Source organism: Vitis riparia, chromosome 10 (genome assembly GCF_004353265.1).
Source record: "Vitis riparia cultivar Riparia Gloire de Montpellier isolate 1030 chromosome 10, EGFV_Vit.rip_1.0, whole genome shotgun sequence".
Lineage (NCBI taxonomy): Eukaryota > Viridiplantae > Streptophyta > Magnoliopsida > Vitales > Vitaceae > Vitis > Vitis riparia.
In genome coordinates this window covers 12,301,354-12,317,294 of record NC_048440.1, presented here as the reverse complement: position 1 = coordinate 12,317,294, position 15,941 = coordinate 12,301,354, and the positions used below count along the sequence as shown (strand labels likewise).

The 15,941-nt window shown below is 28.0% G+C and overlaps 1 protein-coding gene across 1 annotated transcript; it reads right to left on the bottom strand.

Moving 5' to 3' along the window:
* Window positions 1-13,075: 13,075 nt before the first annotated feature.
* LOC117923425 (tyrosine/DOPA decarboxylase 5-like) lies at window positions 13,076-15,076 on the bottom strand. The gene has a single exon (XM_034841705.1). It carries the CDS (start codon window positions 15,011-15,013, stop codon window positions 13,250-13,252), a length of 1,764 nt encoding a protein of 587 aa, XP_034697596.1. The 5' UTR covers window positions 15,014-15,076; the 3' UTR covers window positions 13,076-13,249.
* Between the last annotated feature and the right edge of the window lie 865 nt (window positions 15,077-15,941).

Sequence of the window (15,941 nt, the reverse complement as noted above, 5' to 3'; positions counted from 1 at the left end):
CCCGTCTAGCCACCCAAAAGAACAGCTCGCCCATCAGTCCTCTTTGGCTACCAGTCCTATCCAGCCGCCCCGTACAGGCCATTCTCAGGCTGAAGAAGAAGGAAAAAAAAAAGAGAAAATAGTAATTAAAAAAACAAAAGAAATGTTCCCCATCTGAGGGGGTCTACAGGGTCTTTACTAATAAAATGAAGCATGTGTGGCAATTGATTGATTAAATATGGATACCAAAAAGTGATCATACATTGGGAGCCAAAACAAAGCATGGAGAATGGTCAAAGTAAGAGCGGGTGCGTACCTTGGTAGCAAGCGAGTAATGTACCATCATGAAATGGGGTTAGTGCATAGGAATGAGCATAAAATATATCACATACATACCAAACAAAATATGAAATCACCAACGGCACACATGACATTTCACTCAAGTTCATTTTTATTCTAAGTAAAACTTCTTTGATGTTGGGCCCCAATCAAAACCCAATCTATCTTGCATGAATTGGTCTCACAAATTTCATTATTTCAGAATTATGAAAAATTCATTCTTACTTATGTAAAATCTAGAGAAATAGAAAGTTATTTGAAAACCATAGTGGAATTAAAACTGTTTGAGGGAAAACTGGATTTTTGAAATTTATTTGAAAATCAGAGTCTCGAAAATTATTTGAAAATTAGAGTCTTGGGAATTAAATTTAAGAATTGAAATTTTGGATATTAAATTTGAAAGAAATTAGGATTTTGAAAATTATTTGAGAAGTAGAAACTATGAAAATTATAAAATTTGGGATCTTGGAAATTATTCGAAGGTGGAATTTTTTTATAAATAAATAAAACGACAAATAATTATAAAAATAAATAAATAAATAAATATGAGAATTGGAATCTTGGAAATTTGAAATTATGTTTGGAAATTGGAAAATTGGAATTTCAGAAATTGAGAACTAAATTTGGAAATCGGAATTTTGAAGAATTATTTAAAGATGTAGTTTTAAAAAATAAATAAATAAATAAAATGATAATAATAACGAAAATAATAATGATTAGATAAATAAATCTGAAAATTGGAATTTTGGAAATTGGAAATTAGAATTTTGAAAAATATTTTAAAGATGGAAATTTAAAAAAATAAATAAATAAATAGAATAATAATAATAACGAAAATAATAATTAAATAAATGAACGTGAATATTGGAATTTTTGAAATTGGAAATTAAATTCGAAAATCAGAATTTTGAAAAATTGTTTAAGGATAGAATTTTTAAAAATAAATAAATAAATAAATAGAATAATGATATTAACGAAAATAATAATTAAATAAATGAACGTGAATATTGGAATTTTTGAAATTTGAAAATTAAATTCGGAAATCAGAATTTTGAAAAATTGTTTAAGGATGGAATTTTTATAAATAAATAAATAGAATAATGATATTAACGAAAATAATAATTAAATAAATTAATGTGGATATTGGAATTTTTGAAATTTGGAAATTAAATTCGAAAATTGAAATTTTGAAAAATTATTTAAGGATGAAATTTTAGAAATAACTGAATAAAATAAAATAAGAATAATAATGAAAATAATAATAATTAAATAAATAAATGTGAAAAATTGGAATTATGAAAATTGGAAATTAAATTTGGAAATCAGAATTTCGAAGAATTGTTTAAAGATGAAATTTTAAAAATAAATAAATAAATAGAATAATAATAATAATAACGAAAATAATAATTAAGTAAATGAACGTGAATATTGGAATTTTTGAAATTGGAAATTAAATTCAGAAATCGGAATTTTGAAAAACTATTTAAGGATGGAATTTTAGAAATAGTTAAATAAAATAAAATAGTAATAATAACGAAAATAATAATGATTAAATAAATAAATGTGAAAAATGGAATTTTGGAAATTGAAAATTAAATTTAGAAATCGAAATTTTGAAGATTAATTATTTAAATATAGAATTTTAAAAATAAATAAATAAATAGAATAATAATAATAACGAAAATAACAATGATTAAATAAATAAATGTGAAAATTGGAATTTTTGGAAATTATTTGAGTTCGGAGTTTTGAAAATTGATTTTAAGAATTGGAAATTTCGAAAAATTAAACTTTGGTATTAAAATATGAAGAATTAAAAAAATATAAAACGTGGGAGGAGTTGCATGGTGGCCATGCACAGGTACTGAAATGGGCCCAAGGTCATTGAGGTTACACCATTGGGATGGGCCCAAAGTGGAGAAAAGCATTTAAGTGATACTCATGGGCCTTGAACATCCTGGCAGTGCATTGTAGAAAGCCCAACTACAACTCCACGTAGTTGCATCTTTGGCTTTCCGTCGCATTTCTCGCATGAAGAAACACGTCCCAGCTCGAACCACTTCAAACCAGCTTCCAATGCTTGATTACGAACGGCGACAGGCAGACTGGATGTTTCACATGCACATACCCGAGTTATTTTCAAGTCAAGAGCCACCAGGAACCTCTCTGCTAGCCGAACAGTCGCGGCGGCAGAGTCGGTACCATCAGTAGTGTCGATCTGTACGGGGTCCGGAAGCGGCGTATCGGGAGTTGCAGCCGACGTTGGCTTTGTCATGGGAGCCAACACTTGAACACGCCCTGAGCAAACGCGTGTGAATCACCCTCCTTGCAATCTCCTTCCCAAAACTCAGGGCACGTTGTGCCAAAGTAGTGAAGCTTCCGGGGGTCCCTCTGGCGATGGCGAGGATGCGAAGCAGGCAACGGTTTGGGTGGTGACGCTACTGGAGGTTTGGATGATGGTGCAAGTGGTGGACTCGGTGTTGGAGAGATGAAGGTGGAGATGGAGAGGGAGGTGGCCATGCATGTTGAGCTCCATGTACGTAGAAATGAGAAAGAAATTAATTGAAAATGTATTAGACGGTGTGGACGGGGATGTAATAAATCGAATAGCTAAGTGCGTTGTGGTGATCAAACTCAATGGGTATGAAGGATGGGAATTGGCATGGGGATATGAAAGATGGAGATATGAGTGGTGGAATGGCTTGTGGGCACGGTGATGGGTGTGAAAGTTAGGAAGATGGTGAATCGGTCTGATTCATGGAGGTGCAGCGCGCATGGGATAGGAGAATGGGTTTGAATGGGAGGGGTGGTAAAGAAACAAACAGCCTCCAAAAAGACCCCCACCCCCACCCCCCCCCCCCCCCCCCCCCCCCCCCCCCCCCCGGTCCCTTGGAAAACCTTTGTTCTCAGTCCATCCCTACTTCCAGGGAAGATGTCACCCTCAACTATCACCACGGCCATGGTCACATCCCTCGCCACACGTCCCATGCAGCTTCCTTCTGGTAGAAAGGGGCCCCCACTCCTTTAAGGTGTTGCCAACTCTTCTAGGGTGTGAGAAAAAAATCTCCGGGTTCAAGAGGGGTCTACACTCATGTTATATAATAAAAAAATTTATAATATTTATTTCTAAAACACTTTTATCAAATTAAAATGATAAATTAATTTTATTTAATATTATCAAGTAAAAAGGAATTTTTAAAAAATAATCATTTAACTTATGAAAAAGTATATGTATTTTCCTTAAATAAAATTTAGAAAAAAAAATCATATTCTTAATAAAATTGAATTGAAATCTTCTTTTGTAATTAGACTAGTAAAAACATTTTCTTCCTAAAATCACTTTCCTAAAATAGAAACTTAGAGCGTATTTGAAAGTGATTATGGGAGGTATTTTTAGTCTTTCTAACACTTTTTATTTTTCAAATAAAAATAAAAACAAAATATTTTTAAAAAATTAAAAACAAAATTAAAACTAAAAAAACTTTAAAGCTAAAAATATAAAATTAAAATATTAACTTTCACTTCATTAAAGCACTCTTGTAGAAAATATAGATATCAAAAGAAAGAGCTGGAAATACAATGGAAGTAAATATTCTATTTTTTTAATTTCTAAGTTTTTTTTTGTTTTTAATTGTATTTTTTATGCATTTTAGTTTAAATTGTACTTATAATTTTTAAAATTCCTATTTTATTGTTGATGTCAACTAATAAAATTTTTATTTAATTTTATTTAAAAAAATATGAGAATTAAAGGGGTTTATATAATATAAAATATAAAATCATTATTAATTAGGGGATTTGAAATATTTTATTTATCACTTGAGAATTCTAAAGATTTTTTCCACTATGATTTGTATCTCATATTATATAATAAAAAATTTATAATATATTTATTTCTAAAACACTTTTATCAAATTAAAATGATAAATTAATTTTGGATAATTTTATTTAATATTATCAAGTAAAAAGGTATTTAAAAAAATAATCATTTAACTTATGAAAAAGTATATGTATTTTAAAATATTTTTAAATAGACAAAATAAAACTAATTTATAAAAGTCAAAGTTTTTTTTATAATTTTTTTAAATTAGTAAGTCAAAACCCACTTTTCCTTAAATAAAATTTGGAAAAAAAAATCATATTCTTAATAAAATTGAATTGAAATCTTTTTTTGTAATCAGACTAGTGAAAACATTTTTTTTTTTCCTAAAATAGAAACTTAAAGCATGTTTGAGAGTGATTATGAGAAGTATTTTTAGTCTTTCTAACACTTTTTATTTTTCAAGTATTAGAAATGTTAAAAACACTTCTCAAAATTACTGCATAATGCACTCTTAGTTGATAACTTATTTTTTAATAAAATTGTAAAATCTTGTTTTCAATAAAAATTAATTCCTTTGTTAATAAAATTAAATTGAAAATTTATTTTGTAAATGAATTTGTAAAAATCACTTTCTAGTAATAATCTTTTAAATAAATTCTTTAAACAAAAATTGAATTGAAATACTTTATTGGAAATAAAATTGTAAAAATCCATTCTTTCTCTAACAAAAATAAATAAAAATATTTCTCAAGTAAATAAATCAAATCCAGACTTTTCTCTTTAAATGAAATTGTATTTGATAAATTCTTTTAATTAAAAAAAACAAAAAAAAAATAACCTTTTTGAAAATAAATTTAATGTGAATAAATAAATCCAATCATTTGTTAATAAATTGAATTTTATTTGTAAATAAATAATTGAATTTTCTTTAAAATTGTGTTATGACATTTTGGAGTAATAAATATTTCTTCTAATAAATCATCTTGGGAACTTATTTTATATCATTTTTGTATATTTTTTTAATTTATTTTTCACTTCATATCTATTATATATTTACTAGTATTCCTCGATGTTTATATTTGATTAATCAATTGTCATAATTTCCTTCATTCATTTATAAAAATCATAGGTATACGAATTTAAAGAAATCCTACAACTTATCACTATACCATTTCAATAAATAATCTAATCTGAATCCATTTTTTATTTATAGACTTCTCATTTATCCAAATAAGAATTAATTTATTTATAAATTTGTCATTTGCCTAAATAAGGAATCATATAAAATTTTCTTTCTTATTTTTTCTTTTTTAAAAAAAATAAATTAAAATAAGCAAACACTAATTTTTCAAAAAAAAATCAAATTTCTACTAATAAAAAGTGACTCTCTTCGTCGAAGAGGAACAAATGTGAAAAATTCAAGTTGACAGCAAGGCAATTGTGTCCAACACAGGGAGAAGGCCGAGTGGCCTAGGTTCATTATACCGGGCCATAGGGGACCCGGTACCTCCAATTTTGACCATTAATTCTAAAAGCCATGTGTCTTTGAGTTGGAATATATCTTCAGAGTTTAGGTTTCCAACGATTTTGAAGTTTAGGTGCTACCCTCCCATGCATATTAATTTCCACGTGATGACCTAACCAGGACTTGCATGGCTGGACCATTAAGTGCCTTTCTGGGTAGATACTCGACATTAAATTAAAGCTGTATAGCATATAACATCAATCAAGTTAAATGCTTGTAGCTTCCGCAGTATTACTGAGAAAGTAAGGAAGTGACTTAGCAGATGAAGTGTCAGACATAAATTTTCAAACAAGGATTAAAATATCGGAATATATCTCCACGATATATCTAATATCTGTAAATAGATACAAAATTTGGAAAAATATATCCATCAACCAATATTTTTAGATATTTTATCGTTTTTTTGCTTTTTTTTTGTGTTTCAATCTATATTTCACCGATATTTTCGAATATTTTACCGATATTTCACTTCTTTTATTATTATTAAATAAATAAAGTATAATTATTTTATTTTTATATTTGATTTAATTTATTACCAAAAAATATAAAAACATAATTTGCTTAATAGGTCTTTTTTATATAATCTAAATATTTATTAAATATAATAAATATAAATGTTAAAAAAAATATACATATATTATTATTTATTTGATATAATACATTTAAATTAAAATAAATCATAATTTTAATATTAAATATATTTTAAAATTAAACATATTATCATAATAATATTGTAAAATAATCTATAATGCAACTTAATAATAAATGTATGGTTATAAAATTTATACTTTTTATCGATATAGAGGATATTATTATCAAATATGATAAATTATATATAGATTTAAAAAATAACTTTAAAATATCTATTTTTACATCTTATATATTTTTTTTAATATTTTCAGAATTTTTATTAATTTTTATGTCATCAATATTTTATGTCAAAATATTCATCGATCGAAATACCGATATATTCAGGATTAGCGATATTTTCATCCTTGTTTCAAACAATATTCTGGTACTTGTATCAATTCGATTTTGCGGTTTAATGTATAGCTCTAATAGAGGTAAGAGGATTACTAGAAAAAGACAGCTTATATGTATTATTTTAAAGTGGATTTTGACAGCTTATATGTATTATTTTAAAGTGGATTTTGAAATTAAATATTTTCAAGTGGATTTGCTTGACTAACCTTTTAAAATGTTAGTTGAATTTAATTAGTTGCAAATGAGTTCTCTTACCTAATCTTTTAAATTAATGTTGATGTTTTTACAAACAACCTTGCCTACCATAATTATGAAAAAATAAATAAGTCAAACTAATTTCATAGGTTAATTTTACTAACTCGAGTTTAATACATTGCAAGTGAGTGCCTTTACCTAATCTTTTAATTACTTTTTCCACTTTAACACTAATTATTTTTTTAATTATCAATTTTATCAATTTTTGTTTTCTCTAACAATTAAATATGTTTTAATTTTCAAAATATATATTTTCTCTATTTGAATGGACATATTGTTCGACTTGAATTAATCATTATAGTTTTTTTTCCCCAACTTTGAAACTATTATGAGTGAAAAAGACCTCTTGGAGTAATAAGTATTTGGGAGAATTATCATTAAGGGTAGGCTGGGGAAAAAATTACCGTGAAGAGTAGGTATATTTGATAATTATTGTGAAGGGTAGGATAAAATTATGATAATTCCTCCAAATGCCTTATTTTGTTTAAATGTCAAGACTACTAAGTGAAAAACAATAGCCAAGTGAAAAGTAACAGCAAAATGACAAGAGTTTTCTTTAACCTACCTCCAGCTTGTCGGTGGTGTTGTAGAAGAAAAAAGGGAAAGAAGAAAAATGTCCAACACTTCAGGTCATGATCTGAAATCGTTTACACAAAGCTTTTTTTTTTTTTTGTGAATCTAGTAAAAAATCCATTAAAGGTGATTTTTTTTTTAAATGCAAAAAAAAAAAAAAAAATCAGTTTATGGAAAAAATAAATAATTAAAAATCAAATTGAAGGAACGAAAAGTTAATAATTTTAACAATATAGATGTAAGATATTAGATCTGAAATATTGAAGGAGGTTTTGAGAAAAAAATTACATTTTTTTTATAAAATGTTATTTAAATTTATTTTTTGAATTTTTTTATATTATTTTGGTCATATTGAAGATGTGTTTTTATTTTTAATTTATTTTTTGGGTTGTTTGATATGATTATTATTGATTTCCATTGAAAATGTTTGCACTTTAGTTTTGTTGTTGAGACTTGTTTGACATAGCAGTTCTCAATTGTTTCTTGGTTGTTTGAAACCACTTTATTTGGGTATTTATGAACATATTTGAATTTTCATTGAAAACTCAAAATTGTAATCAAGCCAAGTTTCATAAGAAATTTGAAATTTTAAAAATTTTATATTATCGTAATGTATCATAATGTTATTATATTTATATTGTAATTATAGTGTATTTTTATTGTACATTTATATTTTTATATAAAAAAACCCACAATTACCCAATTTCATAAAAAATTTCAAATTTTTAAAATTTTACCTTATCATAATGTATCGTAATATTATTGTATTTATATTGTAATTGTAGTATATTTTTATTGTACATTTATATTTTTATATAAAAAATTAATTTTATAGATTTTTTTTATACGTTTGGATGACCATCAACAGCTTCATGTATTGAAATTACAATAATGTATTTTTATTGTCTTTTTATAATTTTGGCTTGCAATGATGCTTTATGATAGAAATACAACATGATAGCCTAAAAACGTTAGTTCACTAAAAAATGAATTCAATATTTTGTCATTTTGGTACATTGTAATGTATCGTAATATTAATATTTTTTTCATTGTAACTATATTGCATTTGTATTGTACTTATACTTTATAATTGTCAGGAAAGAAGATGTATTTCTCAATTGGTAAATGGACTTGAGAAATTTAGGGTAAATTGGTCTAATAAAAATATGAGGCCTTCATAAGAATTATCAAATCTACTCACCCTTTTCAGTAATTTTTTTTCCCAGCCTACCTTTAATGATAATTCTCCCTAAGTATTTCTTCTAATAAATCATCTTGTGAACTTATCTTATATCATTTTTATTTATTTTTATAATTTATTTTTCACTTCATATTTATTATATACTTTTCTCGATGTTCATATTTGATTAATCAATTATCATAATTCCCTTCATTTGTTTATAAAAATCATAGGTATGCAAATTTAAAGAAATGTTACAACTTATCACTATACCACCCTGATAGATAATCTAATTTGAATCCATTTTTTATTTATAAACTTATCATATATCCAATTAAAGATTAATGTCAAAATTTGATTTACGTCATGTGTCTAAATAAAGAGCCATATAAAATTTTCTTTCTTATTTTATTTTTTATTTTAAAAATAAATTAAAATAAGCAAATACTCTAATTTTCCAAAAAATCAATTTTCTACTAATAAAAAGTTACTCTCAACGTCGAAGAGGAACACATGTGAAAATTTCAAGTTGACAGCAGGGCAATTGCGTCCAACGCAGGGAGAAGGCCGAGTGGCCTAGGTTCATTATACCGGGTCATTGGGGACCCGGTACCTCCAATTTTGACCATTAATTCTAAAAGCCATGTGTCTTTGAGTTGGAATATATCTTCAGAGTTTAGGTTTCCAACGATTTGAAGTTTAGGTGCTACCCTCCCATGCATATTAATTTCCACGTGCTGACCTAACCAGGACTTGCCATGGCTGGACCATTAAGTGCCTTTCTGGGTGGTTATTAGACATTAAATTAAAGCTATAAGGCATATAACATCAATCAAGTTAAATGCTTGTAGCTTCCGCAGCGTTACCGAGCAAGTAAGGAAGTGACTTAGCAGATGAAGTGTCAGACATAAAATATCTTCACTTGTTACTATTTGTTATTATAGCACATCAAGTGTACAATTTAATTAAGTGATGGATTGAAAGATGCATGTTGACCGAGAATTTGTTCAGAACAAGTGGAGAAAATCGGGAGAATTATCAATAGGATGGCCGGACTGAACAATTACTAGAAAGGGTATAATTTTTGGGAGAATTTTAATAGGTTTAATATATCAAAAATTATCCTTTAATTAAAACTTTTAAAATTTAAAGTATTTAAAGCACTTTATTTTATTTATTAATACATTTATGGTACATGGATCTCATATTTATTATAATTATTGATATTCAAAATTTAAATCAAAATTTTGGGTTTAACCCTTACAATTATATATAATTTGTTATTTAAATTTACTATTTAAACAAAAATATTTTTAAAAAATATTTTCAAAATATCATTTATTGTTTTTTTTTACATTTTTTATTTTTACTCTAACTTTTAATTTTATGAAGAAAAAAATAATTTCCATAATTATATAATAAAAATGATAATTTTTCATATATATATATATATATATATTATAATTTTATATTGATGAATTATGTTTTTGTATTAAATTCAAGGAAGATAAAATGTTTAATTTTTTCATTCAGAATCTCTAAAAATAATAAGAAACTGATAGAGAAGGTTTAATCATTTTTTATTTTTACAATAAAATAATTTAAAAAAAATTATATGATTTTTTTTCCCTTTACATAGTGTTTTTTTTTTTTTTAATTTTCATATAAATTTGTTTTCTCAATACATCAAGTGGATGATGTTAATATATTTGATATGTTGAATATTAATAAGGTATAAAAGGTCATCCTTAAGATTATTACTTTTATTATAAAATACAGGCACAACAAAAATATGTTATAATTACAATATAAATACACTTATATTACAATAAAACATAATTAGGAAATTTATGAAATTTTTTATAAAAATGATAATTTTATATGATCTTACCATATTTCACAACATACCTATATCATAAAATAATTTCTCAAATCAAATGAAATACTAATTTGAATTCACGTTGCTTATATATATATATATTTAAATTATTAAATAATTTCAAAACATTAAATAAATGTTGTTAATATATTGATACGATGTCTTAATACCACTAGGGTATAAATAAACATTTTTTTAATTATTACTTTTATAATGAAATATAGGTACAACATAAATGCATTATACTTACAATATAAATACACTATTATTACAATATATTACAACATAATTTAATTTATTTTTATTTAATTTTTTCACATGCTATATTATCCAATAAATAATTGTGAGTTATTTCATTTAATAAGTGTGTGTTAATCAATTGAATATTTATATATTATTCAATTGACAAGTGCTCGTAAAAAATTAATTATTCATTATATTATGATAACAAAGTTTTTAATTGTATGTTTTATATATAAAATAATATAATAACTTTAAGATATGGTTTTTATTATGAGATATTAAAAATTATTTTTTTTTACAAAGTTCTTTAAAAAATCTCAATTTTTTTGAAAAAAAATAGCAAATTTTTAAACAGTTACTTAATTGTTCAAAAGTAACCAACAATTTTTTCAAATTGAGAAATATACCGTTGCCTATCAACTTGTATTTATCATCATATATGATCTCTCATCATTGATAATCTCAATAATATAAAAGACATATTTATGGGTAAAATTATAAAAGACATATTTAATGGTAAAATTATCCAATAAAAGAGTGAGCCTTGTATTCATTATTTTTTCCGGTCTATCCTATTCGGTGATTCTCCCGGGAAAATTTTGGCAGCTCAGCTTTTGTACCATATAAATGTTTGCAGACAGAAATTAGGTGAGGGACCTAATGACTTCTCCCGTTTAGTACAAGAAAATGTCTGTAGCTCCAGTTTTTTAGCTGGCGAAAATGAAAGAAAAGATACGAGTATCTGTTGATGAGACATGATAATTAAGGTCAAGATCAAAAATGAGAAAATTAAGAAAAATTAAACAAACTCAAGTAGGAATAGGTTAAGGATGTCATAGTTTCAAAAGGCTTAAGATGCACTGTAGGAGCACATGTCTCCTATACCTTAGGCGCAAGGCTCAACACCTAATGCATGTTTGGGCAAAGTGAAATACAACTTAGGACATATATCAAATTTATAAAATATGATTGAAAATTCAATTCAATCAATAAAAAAGTTTAAGATTTCGTATATTTTAAAAAACATCTAATAAAAAATTAATAAAATTATATAAATTTTCATATATAATTAAAAATTTTAAAAATAAAAGTATTTGAAAATGAAGAATAAAATCCACTTGACACCCCTCTTCAACGAGGCACATGACAAGACTCATCACCCCCTCTTCAATGAGGCACATGACAACACTCACCTCTTTAATAAGGCAAGTGCCACCTCTTTAATAAGGCAAGTGTCTTGGCAAACAAGAAGTTATAACCAAGTAGTGGTTAAAGAAAATAAAAATAAGACACATCTTATTTTAATTTAATGAAAGTGATAATCTTATTATTTTAAAATTGAATGAAACCTTTTGCAAAAGAGTAACTTATTAATTTAAGTTAAACACTTATTAGGCTTCAAAAATAACTTATTAATTTTTTAATTTCATTATTATTGTTATATTTTCTCACTTTCAAAGGCTATTTATTGGATAGCTTAACATTTTAATATAATTAAAATAATAATTTATTCACCTCTGACAAAAAATATCATTATTCTTAATAAATTCAATTACAATTTATGTTAAAGTTTGATGACCCGAATTCTATGTGTAATGAAATTAAAATTATAACATTTTTTAGGAGGTCTGTAATAGTAACAGAGGGATCTTATATCTCTCACATATAAAAATTATATAAAAAAAAATCACTATATAAATAGATGAAGGAAATGGTCTCTATATGGAAATAAAAGAATTTGGAATAATTAATGAACAAAATATTTCAAAATCAAAATGACTAATCTATGGTCAAACTCACATGAGACGTACTTCTAAGATGTTTCCAAGATGTTGATCAAGAAGACGTACTTCTACTTAGCAAAAATATCTTCCCGTTAATGAGAAGATAAGTGGTTTTTTATGCTCAAAATCAAAGATGGTGACAGTGGTTTTGACAAACCAAAAACGAAAGCAACAGCGCGGAGGATGATGTCAGGGAGAACTAAATATTTAAAAAAAAAAAAAAAAAATTAAATTTAAGTTTTTTTTCAAAGAACATTAATTTTTTGGTGAACCACGCCCCCCACCCCCATACATCTTGTATGAATCATATATTACATAGAGACATACAGGGGAGCTTTCCATGCTGTGAGAATCATGTATCACAACAATTTTATTACATGGTCACGCAGCAAAACATGACATGGGGGAGGCATACCGAACCCGCTTCACCCCCTTCACATCCTGTCTAATCATATATCACAACTTTTTTTTTAATTACTTACTGACACATAATAAATTTCATGCATGAAAGTTGAAACAAACAAGGCAGTTGAATTTATTAATGCGAAACCCTCTTTGCCACAATGATAAAGGGGGATAGGATAGAGGGATGGAATGGAAAGAGAAACGGGAGAAATTGAAAATACACTAGATATTATTATTGGGATAAGAAAATGGACGCGGCGCCCGGCCCTTCGATCGATCTTTAGGATGTGGACAATATGGCATCGGCATACTGTTGTATAACTTCCCATGCCATGTTAATGTGTCTCTCTTCTGTAAGTGATGCACCAACAGCGAACCGAATGATGTAGACTCCTCCAACAATTGCATGAGTCATGAATACACGACCGGACCCATTTAAGGACTCTAACAACTTGCTGTTCAGCGCATTGACAATCTCGTTGTCTTGGAGTTTTTTGTCATTGGCACCACCGTTCTGGTGTAAGAGGGTTTGATCATGGTTGGCATTACCGTTCTGGTATGAGAGATCTTTATCACGTCTGGCACCGCCATTGCCATTCTGGTGTGAGACATTTTGATCATATCTAGCACCACCGTTGATGCTCTGGTACGAGTGATTTTGGCCACATCTAGCACCATCAGTCCCGTTCTGGTATGAGACATTTTGATCATATCTCGCACTACCATTGCCGTTTTGGTACCCGAGATTTTGATCATGTCCAGCATGACCGTTGCTGTTTTGGTAAAACCTTTTAGGTATTGCAGACGGCGAAACCCTAAAACAGACCGTACTGAAGTTTCTAGGCACAACCACCTCAAACCTCTTGTCCGTGGCTATAAGCCGTTCAAAATGCTTGGCCATTTCGATGTGCCTTCTTATGAAACTTCTAAGGTTGGAAACGCCGTAGCTTCGGAGCACAAGCCATAGTTTCATTGCTCGAAATCTTCGGCTTAGTGCAATTTGCCAGTCTTTGTAGTCCACCACTCGCTTTGAATTAGTAGCCCCGTTCCTCAAGTACTCAGGGTTGGTTGAGAGAGCTTTGACGAGGGCACTTGGATCCTTCGTCCATAGGCAGCAACAATCCAGATTAGTGAAGAACCATTTATGTGCATTTAAACTAAAAGAAGTTGCACCTTCAACACCATTGATGAAATGCCGAAACTCAGGGCAAATGCAGGCACTTCCAGCATATGCAGCATCAACGTGGACCCATATGCCATAGTCTTTTGCTACATCACATAGTGCCTCAACTGGATCAACAGCCGTAGATGAAGTGGTTCCGACTGTGGCACATAGAAAGAGTGGTATCATCCCCGCCTCTTTGTCCGAGATTATTGCTGACCTGAGTGAGTGTGGTGATAATGCAAAAGCTGCTAACTTGGTTGTCTGAAGGACTCGGACATTGTTGGGGTGGATCCCGGCAACCTGAGCTGCCTTTTGGAGTGCACAATGGGTTTGATCGGAGGCATAAACCACCAAACTCAATATGTTGTCTCTGCCGACTCGGTCCAGCATTTGATCTCTAGCAGCAACTAGAGTGCACAAGATGGCCTCACAAGTAGTTCCATGGATGACACCCCCACCATTGCCTGAGAAAAGAAAAGACTTGGGAAGTCTGAGCATTCTTCCAAGCCAATCCATGACAATGCTCTCCAGTTCAGTCGCAGCAGGTGAGGCCATCCAGTTGAACCCAACAACATTAAAGCCGGTGCTAAGCATTTCTCCGAGAAACCCAGCGATGCTACCACTTGAGGGAAAGTAAGCAAAGTAATTAGGACTCTGCCAGTGGGTTAAACCAGGAACGATGTCCCTCTGCACATCTTGCAGAATGGTTTCAATGGGCTCCGGGTAATCGGGGGCATCCTCCGGAATACGTTGACGAAGATAACCCGGCTCCACCTGACTTCGAACCGGATATTTCTCAATATCTCGATAATAATCCGCTAACATGTCTATGATCATATGGCCTTGCCTTCTGAACTCTTGGTGGTTTAGCGGCGTCATCACGACAAGTCCTTCTCTACTTTACTACTCTCAGGCTCTCAGGCTCTCACGCCCAGCTTGTGTTAATTATGCTGAATGCCACACAGATTGTTCCACGTAAACAGATGCCTTTAAGGAATGCTTGTCATCTAAATGCCCTTCATCTTCTAAATATTTACCTCTAGAGAGGGCATTCCATGTGCACTTTCAGTCTTCAATCTCAGGCCACTGGATGACCTTTCATGAATTTTTTTTAACTAGAGGACGGTAATTTTAAAAAATAATTCCAAATTTATAGTAATTTTTTAAATTAAAAATCAAATAAAAAAATAAAAATGAAAATTGTTATTTACTGTTAAAATGGTAGCTTGAAAAGACAATTTATTTTATTTTTAAAAATCTTCTTTTCAAGACAATTTCTAAAACATCTTTTAAAAAATTTATAAGTTGAAATCTTATTTTCAAAAGATAATTTATTTCTTTAAAAAAAAATTATAGCAAAAAAAATTGTCTTTTATTTTTTTTAAAAAAAAAAATTAAGGCTAAAAAAGTGCGATTTTTGAAAAAAAAAAAATTTCAAACATCCATTTTTTCCATTTTCTCTTTTTTTTTTTAATAATATTTTAACTAATAATATATTTATACAATAATATAATTATTATATATATGTTAAAATTAATTAATTTTATTTACTAAATTCAATATATAAAAATAATTATAATTAATGTGATATTTATCAACAATAATATTTATAAAAATATAAATCATGTTTAACATTGATATTAAAAAAAATACTATTTTATATTAAGTTAAATATCAATTTAAAAAATATTTTGATATTTATCTCTAATTTTATCTTTAAATTAATTCAATTAATTATAGTTATAAATAAAAATTAATTTAATTTTATATTGTTTTTTATTTATAAGATAAATAATTTATTTATTAC